A 13,635-nucleotide genomic window follows, 5' to 3' on the forward strand; every position below is an offset into this window, starting at 1 on the left:
GTCTTACTTTCCCTGTAATTAGTGTCACATTTCAAGTTCTTTCCAGGAAACCCCCTAAAAATGATGGGGAATTACAGACATGTGAAATTAGTTGTTTCAAAGACGCGATGCATGGTGGATGTTAACAGTGGTAAAGCTGGCTGGCTGGTTATCTGTTGATTTTGGTTTTAAAGAGAAACAACCACGGCAGAGAAGAGGTTGTTAACAGGATATGGCAAGTTGCAAATGACTTGTGTTTTTTTTTTGGTGCTGATAAAATATGTGCATCGTGTCATCTACAGACCTTCAAGAATGTTGACTCTTAACTTTACTTGTCATACAAAAGCCACTTTGTACTAATTCACAGTTTAATATCTTGTCTACGGACACTGACATAAACTCAAATTATCAAATTGCAGCAAAAACAAACAGATTTCTTAAAAATGTTGGTCAAATTCTTTTTTAATTTCATCAAAAACAAACACTGTCATAATATGATTTTGGGATTAAGTTAATATTACATGCACAACCTTGTAACATTTTACCTGCATAACAAAGGTGAAAACTGGAATATATATATGAGATGCAGGAAGTGTCTGTGGATGGAGAGGAGTTTGCATATAAAACAAAAAAAATGAGTTTTGTGCAATTTGATACCGTTTCTCTTTCAGGAACCAGGATCTGTGTTCTTTCACATCTCTTTTCCAACTGAAGTTGTGAGATCTGTGACTTGTATTAACTGCTCCTCACAGCAACAACTTATTTAATTGTACCTACTGCTGCTTTGTCGCTAGTTTCATTGTATCCAGTTGTCGTACTCTCTTCTGTTGATTGAAATGCTGGGTCCTTGATCTGTGTGTGAGAATATTTTTGATTTTTTTTAGAGTGGTATTGTCTGATGGCCTGTATAACATCCGAAGCATTCCAGTGGTGATGGATCAGAGCATCCTGCAGGGTGAAGGGTCCGTCTCTGGTCCGTCTAACTCCTTTACACGCTGCTGTGCTGCGCAGCTCGAGTCCTATCTCATGCACGACTTTGCGCAAATATTTCTGAGTTTCATTTAAACACTGCACCTCTGTAGGAACACAGACAAAAATATCAGTAGGTATCCCTGAATATTTGCATATTTCACATCATGAAATGAGGTTTTTCTGTGTGTTCAATTGAAGATTATTTACCTAAAGTGAAGTTGGGGGGCTGGAAGTGAACGCAACGCAAGCCTGTCAAAATAGGCTGCGATTTCCCATCTGGACCCAGTAAACCGTGCACAGCCATCTCATAAGCTTCCTGTGAGCGCATGTCGACGTTGGAATACCTTTATACAAAGACAAAAACAGTCATCTACCTGCATGTACAAGTAATAATTAAGCACTTTACTGTGGCTCTGCTAAAGTAACTTTGTGGACTGATCATATGTGCATGGGGTCTCATTCAAGAGTAAAGCACAGAGAAAAACAGTCTAATAAGAAGGAACGTAAGAGCAAAACATATTTCATTCATTTTATGTTTACAGAAATGTAAAAAGATATTAGGTTTAGTTACATTAACAAGGCCTTTTGATTGGCTCCCTCCAGCATCGCTAAGACTCTGTCCAGCTTATCCTGTGTGATGTGACCTATCGAACACAACGATATTTAAGGGTGAGAAACAGTACAATATCAGTTAACTGATCAAGTGAGCTTAAGCTTTGTTTCGCTTGTGATTAATAAATGAAGTGTCCTCCATTTTAAAGATGTAAATGTAGTAAAGGCATGTTTACAAATACTAGTATGCTAAATAGATACTAGCTAAAAAAAAAAATCTAATAATGCAATTATTTACAGGTACAGTATAACAGTGCGAATGGCTATCAGTAGTGAGCTAACGTCATTGTGTTGCTTTAGATAAAATACTTTGTCTAAATTGTAATGATCTTAAACTATGAACAGAATAAACTGTTGAAACTGAATACATTCAGGTAAAAAAGTAAGCTATCGTACCGTAAGTGGATCTTTCCACAACTCTGCCTGTGTGAGAGAAATCATCTGTTGCAGTCCCAAATTCACCCTCCAAAGTGTAACCCTGTAACATCTCAAACAGCATTAAACACGTGTATATTGTACCCTCATTGTATCCGATGTAAAACCAGCAGAAATCTTAAATTACCCTTGTGACTCGTGTTCCGTAGAGATCATTCAGAGCCTTGTTTCCGTTCCCGACAGCAAGAACTAAAGTTAAAAAACGGTGTGAATATTCGGAAAGACTTCGGAACTTAAATACAAAAAAAGCTCATCTGTAAAATCATACCCAGAACACCAGAAGAGGATGCATCCAGGCGATGTCCTACTCCAACTCTAATATGCTGGAATTCAGGTCCAGTGACTAAAACACACAAGAGGAAACACATTGTATTCACTTATATACAGTCAATGTGCACAGACGTAACAACTGTCACTCCAGCTAATATCAACCTGCACTTCTGAAGTCACTAATGAGCCATCAAGATAGACTTCATATATGGTTTATTTTAATATGTCCAGAAGCCATTTTGACATGTCAAACAAGTGAAACTAACAGTACAATAAAAAAAAACAAGAGTGTAGTTTGGGAAATGTTAAAACTACATTTCATTTTTGCAACAGTAACTAATGAGCAACATGCGTGAGAAGAAACAAACCGTTCATGTGCTTGATCAAAAATATTTCAATGAAATTTGACTTGTCCCCTTGTTGTATGAGTGTATGTACGAGTAGGGGGTGTTAATGGTTTTGGCAACTAAAACAGGTGCATGATGACCTTGCAGTGAATTGATTTATTCAATCAATTATGAATATATTCCTGTATGTCTGCATTGTAATAATGGCAGAACGTTGGCTCACCAGACAAGATAATATTGACTAACATCAAATTGAAATCACATTACTTGAGTGATTCAATAAACTACACATGGGATAAGTTGTACATGAGAGATTTTTTAAAGCACTGTAGCAACAAATATTAATGATTTGAGTCCTTAGGGCAGACAGCATTACATGAGAAGACTTGTGTGCTGATGTGTGTGGACAGTAAGCAGGTGACCCAGGAGAAGTCGACACACACACACACACACACAAACACACATACCCAGAGGATGCTTGGACAGTACTGGCAGAGAGGCTGCAGACAGTGCGAGTCCCTTGGGTGCTTCAGTCTCACTGACTGGGTGCACCAAGAAGCGGACCTCCTGAGGAAGTGGCTGGGACGGTGCAGAGTTCAAACCTGGAAGAGGACACACGAAGAGGTCAGGGTACTGTGTGGAATCCAAGGTTAAAGAGAATGCTGAGTGTCTGGTTGATAATCTGCACATTAACGGTATCATGCATAACAGCAGGCAAAGAAATGTAATTGCGAGTGTTTGATGGACCGTAGGGTACGATTTTAAGGATATGTTGTGCTCACCTTTAAGAAGATTTGTCTCTATGCTATCCCGAACGAGTTTCCAGTGGACACCAGAGGGTTTGTACACACAAAACAGACCCTCTAACCTCCGAAACATCCGAAGAGCTGGAGTTGCCATTACGTCAGTAACATTAGGTCATTCCTTTTTCTTGAACTAGTGAAACTATAAAACGTTAGCTAGGTTACATCTCTTGATACTTTTCACGCGTAAGAGTTTGTTTTCGGTTGCTTTTGCTCCACTTGACTGCATGCATGCGTGGTAACGTTTGCGCATGCGTACATCTCTGGAAGATGATATTTTTGGGAGCTACTGTTTTGAACAGACTGCCACCTGCTGTACTGGATGTATAAAGGCAATGCTACTCCTACTCGACCAGCCACATTTAAAGCAGACACTGGGATAACAATTAGCGACAATATGTGATTGGTTTGTTGATTGACACATTTTGGGGAGGGTAAATTAAACCAGGGAATGGACTTCAGAAGAGCTAAAACTCCACACCACTACAGACGATGGTAACAGCTGCCATAAAAAGAACCAACGAAGACGAAGACTAGGAAGCTTGTTTACAACACAGCCGTTGACCGTTCTGAAGATTTGACTTCGGTAACTTTACGTACTAAACTTTAAAACCTTTGTCGTGTGTTTGCTCTGTAATGTTAGCTTTCTGTGCAAACAAAGGCTGACAAGTAGCTAATATGGTAAACGTAACGAATGTAATGTAAAAACACAGAGTAGAAGGACATTTTACGTAACGTTAGCCAGTTACGATATTTTTTAATTCTGGTCAGAACTTGTAACCAAGACGATAGTGACGACAGCATGTAGTTAGGTGGCGTAACGTGTGTGTGTGTGTGTGTGTCATAATGAGCGTCAGCAGGGATTTAACATTAACCTTATGTGATAATGTGTAACGTTAGCATAGCACAGGGTTGTCTGGTTCACTGCCAGGTCACGAGTGCAAGACATTTCCATTGAAACCAAAGCACCTTTGTGTCTTGAAGGGGCCAAAGACGTGTTAACGTGAGTCTGTAAATAATATTAATGGTGGCTGAATTACATGTAGTTGCTTCGTTTTCAGGGTGCTGGTATTGTCAATGCTGATATTACTGGGACACCTGAGTGAAACAGCCATTCTTAAAACCACTAAAACATTCATGGTCCATGCACGCAGGTGTTTTCAATTAATGTGCAACTCCAGGTTTGAGCCTAACTGCACCTACTGATAAATGGAAAGAATAAAGAATGGGCAAAGGGCTAAGAGGGGGTGTGGATGTCTGAGGCCGGGGTTGCTCAGTGACATCTCCTGGCCTCTTCATTAGAGGATGTTAACGTTCTTTTTTTACATACATTTCATAACATAGATAAGTCCCAACTCTGTCAGCATTGGCCTTGCAAGGTTCAGGGTTGGTTGAAAACAGCAGATGGCGGGTTGAGCCACTTTCAACCCATGAAATAACGATTTATCCTATCAATTTGGCTAGAAATGTCAATATTAACACCAGCATTGATGTTTCATTAGTACAGTCATATAGTTAAGCTTACAGTTCTACAATGTTTAAGTGTTCTGTATTTAAGCTACCTGATTAGATATCACCTTTTGTTGCAGGACAATTTACACTTTTATCATTTTTATTGGGACTTAATGTAGTAACACCTGTGCCTTTTTGCTCTGTCTTATGTCTGTGGTGTTACCTCTCTAGGTGTAATGCGAGCTCCTCTGCGCTGGGTGTTATGGGATGTGAGAGACACCCTGCTGAAGGTGCGTGGATCTGTGGGAGAGCTGTATTGCAAGGAGGCTGAACGAGTGGGCTTGAACCTCAGTCCTGTGGAGGTTGAAGCTGCTTTCCTCCAGGCATATCATTCCAGCAGCTACCCAAACTATGGCATCGCTCAGGGCCTGGATAGACGGTCCTGGTGGATGAGGGTGGTGCGGGACACGTTCTGCCAGTGCAGGGTACAGGACCCAGCCCTGCTAAACACAATGGCTCACAACCTTTATCATAACTTCTGCAATGCAGAGAACTGGGAGGTAAATTGCAGATGACATGTGGCATATACACATAAAATAAATAATGATGAATGAATAATAGTTACTTTTGGAATTAACAACTGATTTATGATTACAGTTATCATCAAACGATTCTTTGGTTGTTTAAAACTGTCTTTTTGTAAAGCATTTTGTGCATTACTACTGCTTTTTATATTAATGTTTAGTCGTGAATGAAGAAGCACAGAAAATGTCAACTTACAATTGTGTATTGTCACTTTGTTTTAGGTATTTCCAGACTCACAGAAGACCCTGGAGAGATGCTCTTCTCTAGGACTGGAGCTGGGTGTGGTATCCAACTTTGACAGCCGCCTAGAAGAGATTTTACGCGTTTGTGGCCTGCTGTCTCACTTCAGGTTTTTGATTACATCAGAGGAAGCAGGTATAGCAAAGCCGAGTCCAGCCATCTTCGATCAGGCACTGCAGAAATGTGGAGTACTAGCTGCTAATGTAGCTCATATTGGGGACGACTATGTGAACGATTACCTCGCCTCTAGGTCTGTGGGCATCCACGGGTTCCTGTTAGACAGACACGACAAGCACAACCAACCTGACGTTCCTCAAGAGCATCGGCTCAGCTCTCTGGTGGAGCTGCCGTCACTGCTTCAGCAGCACATGCACTGATGACAAACAGGCATGGACTCCAAAGCTACTCAGCCTGACTGGTTTAGTTACTGAACTCATTTCTGGGATGTCTGCATGATAACCTGAGTGAGCGGTCAACCACTTTAGAGCTCTAATTAAACACTCCTGGCTGTCAAGAATATGGATTCAGCTTGTTTAATTGTTAATTAAAAACCGATTCAATATTTATTTTCGATACACTGGTACCAGCTGCGCATTCTATTTCTCTATTCTCTCCAACAGCGAGTTCACACACACACAGACACAGACACACGCACACAGACACACAGACACACACAGACAGACAGAGGATGCTTGGACAGTACTGGCAGAGAGGCTGCAGACAGTGCGAGTTCCTTGGGTGCTTCAGTCTCACTGACTGGGTGCACCAAGAAGCGGACCTCCTGAGGAAGTGGCTGGGACGGTGCAGAGTTCAAACCTGGAAGAGGACACACGAAGAGGTCAGGGTACTGTGTGGAATCCAAGGTTAAAGAGAATGCCGAGTGTCTGGTTGATAATCTGCACATTAACGGTATCATGCCTAACAGCAGGCAAAGAAATGTAATTGCGAGTGTTTGATGGACCGTAGGGTACGATTTTAAGGATATGTTGTGCTCACCTTTAAGAAGATTTGTCTCTATGCTATCCCGAACGAGTTTCCAGTGGACACCAGAGGGTTTGTACACACAAAACAGACCCTCTAACCTCCGAAACATCCGAAGAGCTGGAGTTGCCATTACGTCAGTAACATTAGGTCATTCCTTTTTCTTGAACTAGTGAAACTATAAAACGTTAGCTAGGTTACATCTCTTGATACTTTTCACGCGTAAGAGTTTGTTTTCGGTTGCTTTTACTCCACTTGACTGCATGCATGCGTGGTAACGTTTGCGCATGCGTACATCTCTGGAAGATGATATTTTTGGGAGCTACTGTTTTGAACAGACTGCCACCTGCTGTACTGGATGTATAAAGGCAATGCTACTCCTATTCGACCAGCCATATTTAAAGCAGACACTGGGATAACAATTTGCGACAATATGTGATTGGTTTGTTGATTGACACATTTTGGGGAGGGTAAATTAAACCAGGGAACGGACTTCAGAAGAGCTAAAACTCCACACCACTACAGACGATGGTAACAGCTGCCATAAAAAGAACCAGCGAAGAAGAAGACTAGGAAGCTTGTTTACAACACAGCCGTTGACCGTTCTGAAGATTTGACTTCGGTAACTTTACGTACTAAACTTTAAAACCTTTGTCGTGTGTTTGCTCTGTAATGTTAGCTTTCTGTGCAAACAAAGGCTGACAAGTAGCTAATATGGTAAACGTAACGAATGTAATGTAATAACACAGAGTACAAGGACATTTTACGTAACGTTAGCCAGTTACGATATTTTTTATTCTGGTCAGAACTTGTAACCAAGACGACAGTGACGACAGCATGTAGTTAGGTGGCGTAACGTTTGTGTGTGTGTGTGTGTGTGTGTCAGTGTCATAATGAGCGTCAGCAGGGATTTAACATTAACCTTCTGTGATAATGTGTAACGTTAGCATAGCACAGGGTTGTCTGGTTCTCTGCCAGGTCACGAGTGCAAGACATTTCCATTTAAACCAAAGCACCGTTGTGTCTTGAAGGGGCCAAAGACGTGTTAAAGTGAGTCTGTAAATAATATTAATGGTGGCTGAATTACATGTAGTTGCTTCGTTTTCAGGGTGCTGGTATTGTCAATGCTGATATTACTGGGACACCTGAGTGAAACAGCCATTCTTAAAACCACTAAAACATTCATGGTCCATGCACGCAGGTGTTTTCAATTAATGTGCAACTCCAGGTTTGAGCCTAACTGCACCTACTGATAAATGGAAAGAATAAAGAATGGGCAAAGGGCTAAGAGGGGGTGTGGATGTCTGAGGCCGGGGTTGCTCAGTGACATCTCCTGGCCTCTTCATTAGAGGATGTTAACGTTCTTTTTTTACATACATTTCATAACATAGATAAGTCCCAACTCTGTCAGCATTGGCCTTGCAAGGTTCAGGGTTGGTTGAAAACAGCAGATGGCGGGTTGAGCCACTTTCAACCCATGAAATGACGATTTATCCTATCAATTTGGCTAGAAATGTCAATATTAACACCAGCATTGATGTTTCATTAGTACAGTCATATAGTTAAGCTTACAGTTCTACAATGTGTACGTGTTCTGTTTTTAAGCTACCTGATTAGATATCACCTTTTGTTGCAGGACAATTTACACTTTTATCATTTTTATTGGGACTTAATGTAGTAACACCTGTGCCTTTTTGCTCTGTCTTATGTCTGTGGTGTTACCTCTCTAGGTGTAATGCGAGCTCCTCTGCGCTGGGTGTTATGGGATGTGAAAGACACCCTGCTGAAGGTGCGTGCATCTGTGGGAGAGCAGTATTGCAAGGAGGCTGAACGAGTGGGCTTGAACCTCAGTCCTGTGGAGGTTGAAGCTGCTTTCCTCCAGGCATATCGACATCATTCCAGCAGCTACCCAAACTATGGCATCGCTCAGGGCCTGGATGGACGGTCCTGGTGGATGAGGGTGGTGCGGGACACTTTCTGCCAGTGCAGGGTACAGGACCCAGCCCTGCTAAACACAATGGCTCACAACCTTTATCATAACTTCTGCAATGCAGAGAACTGGGAGGTAAATTGCAGATGACATGTGGCATATACACATAAAATAAATAATGATGAATGAATAATAGTTACTTTTGAAATTAACAACTGATTTATGATTACAGTTATCATCAAACGATTCTTTGGTTGTTTAAAACTGTCTTTTTGTAAAGCATTTTGTGCATTACTACTGCTTTTTATATTAATGTTTAGTCGTGAATGAAGAAGCACAGAAAATGTCAACTTACAATTGTGTATTGTCACTTTGTTTTAGGTATTTCCTGACTCACAGAAGACCCTGGAGAGATGCTCTTCTCTAGGACTGGAGCTGGGTGTGGTATCCAACTTTGACAGCCGCCTAGAAGAGATTTTACGCGTTTGTGGCCTGCTGTCTCACTTCAGGTTTTTGATTACATCAGAGGAAGCAGGTATAGCAAAGCCGAGTCCAGCCATTTTCGATCAGGCACTGCAGAAATGTGGAGTACTAGCTGCTAATGTAGCTCATATTGGGGACCACTATGCGAACGATTACCTCGCCTCTAGGTCTGTGGGCATCCACGGGTTCCTGTTAGACAGACACGACAAGCACAACCAACCTGACGTTCCTCAAGAGCATCGGCTCAGCTCTCTGGAGGAGCTGCCGTCACTGCTTCAGCAGCACATGCACTGATGACAAACAGGCATGGACTCCAAAGCTACTCAGCCTGACTGGTTTAGTTACTGAACTCATTTCTGGGATGTCTGCATGATAACCTGAGTGAGCGGTCAACCACTTTAGAGCTCTAATTAAACACTCCTGGCTGTCAAGAATATGGATTCAGCTTGTTTAATTATTAATTAAAAAACGATTAAATATTTATTTTCGATACACTGGTACCAGCTGCGCATTCTATTTCTCTATTCTCTCCAACAGCTAGTTGACACACACACACACACACACACACACACACACACACACACACACACACACACACACACACACACACACACACACACACACACACACACACACACACACACACACACACACACACACACACACACACACACACACACACACACACACACACACACACACACAGCTGTTCTCTGCTGCTCGTCAAGACAAGTCGTTATCACATGATAGCCTTGTTATATTTATCTCAAACTTCATGCTCTCAATGTTGTACATTTTTCTCCAGTGAATAAAAAATGCTGTCAAATATGGATATTTTTCAAGGTATTGTATCAAAGTTAGAAATTCTAGTATTTTGACAACAGATATTTATAGAAAATAAAATCATGGGTTGTAATATAAAAACTGTAATTATCATGCTCTTTTAATAATGATAGATTGGGAGCAATACATCTATATTAATTGTAGAGTTTGTCTAAGAACGGACCCTTTGCATGTTTTCATTTGATGACAACATTAAAGGATTTGGAGACAATATTTATTTATTTATTTATATATAACGATATTTAACAACACTATAATCATCAGTGCTAATACATTATCTAGCACTAACAGAATATTTGTTATAAAAAAAAACAATTTGAATGACAACAATGCAATGTAAACAATTAGGCAAGGGTTGAGATTTGGTGACTGCTGAGGCTTATGATTCACATACTTTTCTTACTCATCAAATCATTCAGTTACCTGGTGCCACATGGACGGGGGCTGTGTCCTGAAGAGACACTACTCCCATCAGGATGTTTCAACATTGATCACTCTGAATAACTTTGTATTGATTTATAGTGACACCTGCTTCTTAAGGGAACAGATGGAACTTCCTGTATTCAGGGCCTGTGGTTGTTATTCTTAAGTTGTTTTGGGGTATTTTATACTTTCATCACAAGTCGATAGTAGAGAGGTAACAGGAACATAGGGGGTATGATCAGCACTTAATGTGTCACCCATCTGTATTTATCTAGCCTTTCATAATTAACATTGCAGTTTCCACTTTTCCAGTGAAAGATCTCCCCACTTTTATCAAAAGTAGAACTCATTAATATATATATTTTTTGTTGCCTAACATCATTAGTGAGATCAAATAGATCTGCCCTGTTTCCTTGTAAATTCATAATCCGAGCACAAAGGAACAGGGAGGTTCATAATTGGTTGTTTGAACTTAACAATTAAAGATATTTAATCAACTTAAAAGGTCAAGTTCACTTTATTTTTTTTAATCCGTTTCATAATAATATATGCCCATATGAACATTGACTGTTATTGGCTAATTTAAATGTCCATCCGTACCGGCCCTGAAGAGGTCCTCTCCTAATGTGATTCCACTGTAAACAATGGTGGACAACGCTCAGTCCTCATTCTTTATACAAAACAATAGAATAAAGGTCAGCTCTCGCTATATGAGGCTTTAGCTGCCCGAGGTAGTCAAACCAAGAGTGTATATTAGTCTTTTTAGAAGGAGATTGCTCTCTACAGCAACTCAGCAAGTAAACATTGTCCAGGGGAAACACAAAGAGGGAAGTCTGTACCCAAAAAGCTGCAACTCTGGACAATACCAACTTGATTTGTCTAACTCAGACTGCTGAAACCTCATATTAAGTCTAGAAAACAAAATGGATGTAAAACTCTGTAAACATATGCAAACGTCAGTCATCCATTTACAAATAATGAATTGAAATATCATGACATCACATTCATGCTGTGTAAAATGAGGATCAGCTCCCAGTGTACAATGACCTTTTTCATGTGATTTGGGTGAACTGACCCTTTAACCGAAGCTCTGAGCTTTCATCATAATTTGTGTCAGCGCTTAGCGGCGAAGAGAACAAGGCAGGGTTGCTTAGCCCTAATACCTTTGTAAATACTCTTATTTCAAACCATCTGGTCAGAGGCAGATACTGGGAATGTTGGACTGAGGATCAAAAGGGACAGAAGAGGAAGCAGAGGGAAAATAACAAAATGTCATTGCAATTCAAAGCAGAGCTCCAGCCACATGGGGAATAGGGATTGACACGTGTCCAAATCAGATTTAAAGAGTTCAAGAGCATTTCCTGATGTTGACAACACGTCCTTCCACTTTGTGTCACAACATGTGAATCAACAGTTTTTCACAAGTTTTGATTTGATTTTTCTTTGCATTTTTTCCCCAGTTGATTGACTTTGTTTCCCCTTGCTCTCCTTTGTATGTTAAAGGCTATTGTGTATCTTTAGGGAAGCGCCCACAAGAGCTGCTTAATTCAAAGCTGGTTTAGTAGCTCAGCCAGACGGCTCTAAAGAGCTCCACAGAAATCCTATTGCAGACATAATGGGATCAAAACGAAGCTCCTCATGCCGAGAGCGAAAGGGAAGGAGCAGAGGAGATGCAGCATGTCAAGAGAGAAGATCTCAACCCAATGACATACAATGGACATTTGAAAAAAGATGTATATGGCGCAGTCCTGCACATCGAACAAAGACTTTAACATGAATGGGTGTAGATTCTGCTAACTCAAAAAGACAAATAAATAAACTGAATGGCAATATGGAAGAGGGCTAAACCATTTCCTTCAGCTATAAAAGCACTCAAGAGTTCGGCTCTTTGTTGCAGTTGTGCCCCAGGTTCAGAGTTGCCATTTCCGTGTCTTGAAATATTCAGGGGAAGAGAAAAATAGAGGAGCAGAGAGACAGAAAATCGAGGCATTTAAAGAGAGAGAGAGAGAGAGAAAAAAAGGAAAGAGCTTCAGAAGTGAAAAGAAGGTCACGCGATGAATCGGGTAACAGACTCAAGATACCGAGCAGCAGTAAATAAGCACATAAATAAATAAAAAAATATGCACACATACACACTTTCATTTTTAATTTCTCATTGGAAAACAAACAGTAAAGGCTTTCCAACTGAAAACATAAATCTGGCAAAGTAAGCGGTTAATGCATGAGTAGATCACCCTTTCCAGGGGATTTTGTATTGACACCGTATATATACACATTTATTATTTAAGTGTCTTTTTGATATTTACACATAAGAGCAAACAATAACATATCCCGAATGTAAATATCCTCACATTCTGTAAACAAAGACAAGTGTATAACCCCCTCAGAGTCTTTTTGGCATATAAATACCTTCACATTCATTTTATATATTTATTTTGTTCCGTCTGATCTCAAAAAGCGCATACACACTTTATATCCCAGTCAATTTGCATTCACTATTTTGTATTCCCTCACCGATTATTAAGATGATTAATTATTATTTAATATTATGTTTTAAATGAACCCTCAGAGGCGCTTTCTCTCTTTAAAAAGTATTTAAATTCAAAGCTGACGCAATGCTATAACCACTCACCACTCTTGAAATGAAAAGTGTTTTGTGTTCTTTAAATATATAAACTGTGATTTTAGAGCATGCATGCTTAGATGTACAAACTGCGTGCCTCTTCCCTTCCGTGCTCATTCAGGCAAAGTTAGAAAGTGTATTTGGCATCTCTCATTATGTGGACACTTTTCAAGTGACTACATTTTACAATAAGTGCAGTTTTTTTTTATGAACACTGAGCAAAGCGTGCAGAAAAGTGAAACAATACAATAGGACTGTGAAATAATGTGACTGTGGAGTAATGCGACACGTAGGATGTGCACATGTGTCGATACAGTTATAGCTTGCAAATCAAAACGCCTCTGATGCATGAACACGTTCAAATACAGCTCAGGAATGAAAAATAAAACTGAGAAATATTTCAGCTTCAGTAGCAACGCTGGAGTCATCAAATCATCAAAACCATATTGGAACAATTTTAAGTTTTGTGTGTCCATGGATTTTAATCCATTAGCAGTCAGTCCATGTAGCAATTCCTACTCCTGTCGTGTGAAGTGAGTTCCTTCTTTAAAAACAGACACTAAAACTTGTTTAAAGCATCAGTTTCCCCCCACCATCATTTCTTAGAAATGTCCTGTGTGCTTGTAGAGTTCTGATGAAAAGTGCTCAAAGTTATTA

General features: G+C 40.2%; 3 protein-coding genes across 3 annotated transcripts; 2 read left to right on the forward strand and 1 right to left on the reverse strand.

Annotated features, from left to right (window-relative positions):
- Nucleotides 1-432: 432 nt before the first annotated feature.
- On the reverse strand, nucleotides 433-3,657 carry trub2 (TruB pseudouridine (psi) synthase family member 2). Its single transcript, XM_079186217.1, has 8 exons — nucleotides 3,398-3,657; nucleotides 3,083-3,217; nucleotides 2,267-2,341; nucleotides 2,126-2,187; nucleotides 1,960-2,041; nucleotides 1,523-1,595; nucleotides 1,159-1,295; nucleotides 433-1,055 (listed from the first exon to the last, which is right to left on the reverse strand). Exons 1-8 carry the CDS (start codon nucleotides 3,513-3,515, stop codon nucleotides 739-741), a joined length of 999 nt encoding a protein of 332 aa, XP_079042343.1. The 5' UTR covers nucleotides 3,516-3,657; the 3' UTR covers nucleotides 433-738.
- A 116-nt stretch (nucleotides 3,658-3,773) lies between these two features.
- Nucleotides 3,774-6,225, forward strand: LOC306715756 (haloacid dehalogenase-like hydrolase domain-containing protein 3). Its single transcript, XM_079186222.1, has 3 exons — nucleotides 3,774-4,004; nucleotides 5,102-5,430; nucleotides 5,677-6,225. The coding sequence occupies exons 2-3, from the start codon at nucleotides 5,107-5,109 to the stop codon at nucleotides 6,070-6,072; spliced, it is 720 nt and encodes a 239-aa protein (XP_079042348.1). The 5' UTR covers nucleotides 3,774-4,004; nucleotides 5,102-5,106; the 3' UTR covers nucleotides 6,073-6,225.
- An 848-nt stretch (nucleotides 6,226-7,073) lies between these two features.
- LOC306715754 (haloacid dehalogenase-like hydrolase domain-containing protein 3) lies at nucleotides 7,074-9,991 on the forward strand. Its single transcript, XM_079186220.1, has 3 exons — nucleotides 7,074-7,298; nucleotides 8,407-8,741; nucleotides 8,988-9,991. Exons 2-3 carry the CDS (start codon nucleotides 8,412-8,414, stop codon nucleotides 9,381-9,383), a joined length of 726 nt encoding a protein of 241 aa, XP_079042346.1. The 5' UTR covers nucleotides 7,074-7,298; nucleotides 8,407-8,411; the 3' UTR covers nucleotides 9,384-9,991.
- The last annotated feature ends 3,644 nt before the right edge of the window (nucleotides 9,992-13,635 follow it).

This window comes from Pholis gunnellus (assembly GCF_910591455.1).
Source record: "Pholis gunnellus genome assembly, chromosome: 3".
In the NCBI taxonomy this organism is placed as follows: Eukaryota; Metazoa; Chordata; class Actinopteri; order Perciformes; family Pholidae; genus Pholis; species Pholis gunnellus.

Coding starts and splice junctions, on each gene's coding strand:
- trub2 (XM_079186217.1), bottom strand. CDS start 3,515: ATGGCAACTCCAGCTCTTCGGATGTTTCGGAGGTTAGAGGGTCTGTTT. Junction 3,218..3,397: donor AGAGACAAATCTTCTTAAAG/GTGAGCACAACA, acceptor GTCCTCTTCCAG/GTTTGAACTCTGCACCGTCC. Junction 2,042..2,125: donor ACGGAACACGAGTCACAAGG/GTAATTTAAGAT, acceptor GAGATGTTACAG/GGTTACACTTTGGAGGGTGA.
- LOC306715756 (XM_079186222.1), top strand. CDS start 5,107: ATGCGAGCTCCTCTGCGCTGGGTGTTATGGGATGTGAGAGACACCCTG. Junction 5,431..5,676: donor GCAATGCAGAGAACTGGGAG/GTAAATTGCAGA, acceptor ACTTTGTTTTAG/GTATTTCCAGACTCACAGAA.
- LOC306715754 (XM_079186220.1), top strand. CDS start 8,412: ATGCGAGCTCCTCTGCGCTGGGTGTTATGGGATGTGAAAGACACCCTG. Junction 8,742..8,987: donor GCAATGCAGAGAACTGGGAG/GTAAATTGCAGA, acceptor ACTTTGTTTTAG/GTATTTCCTGACTCACAGAA.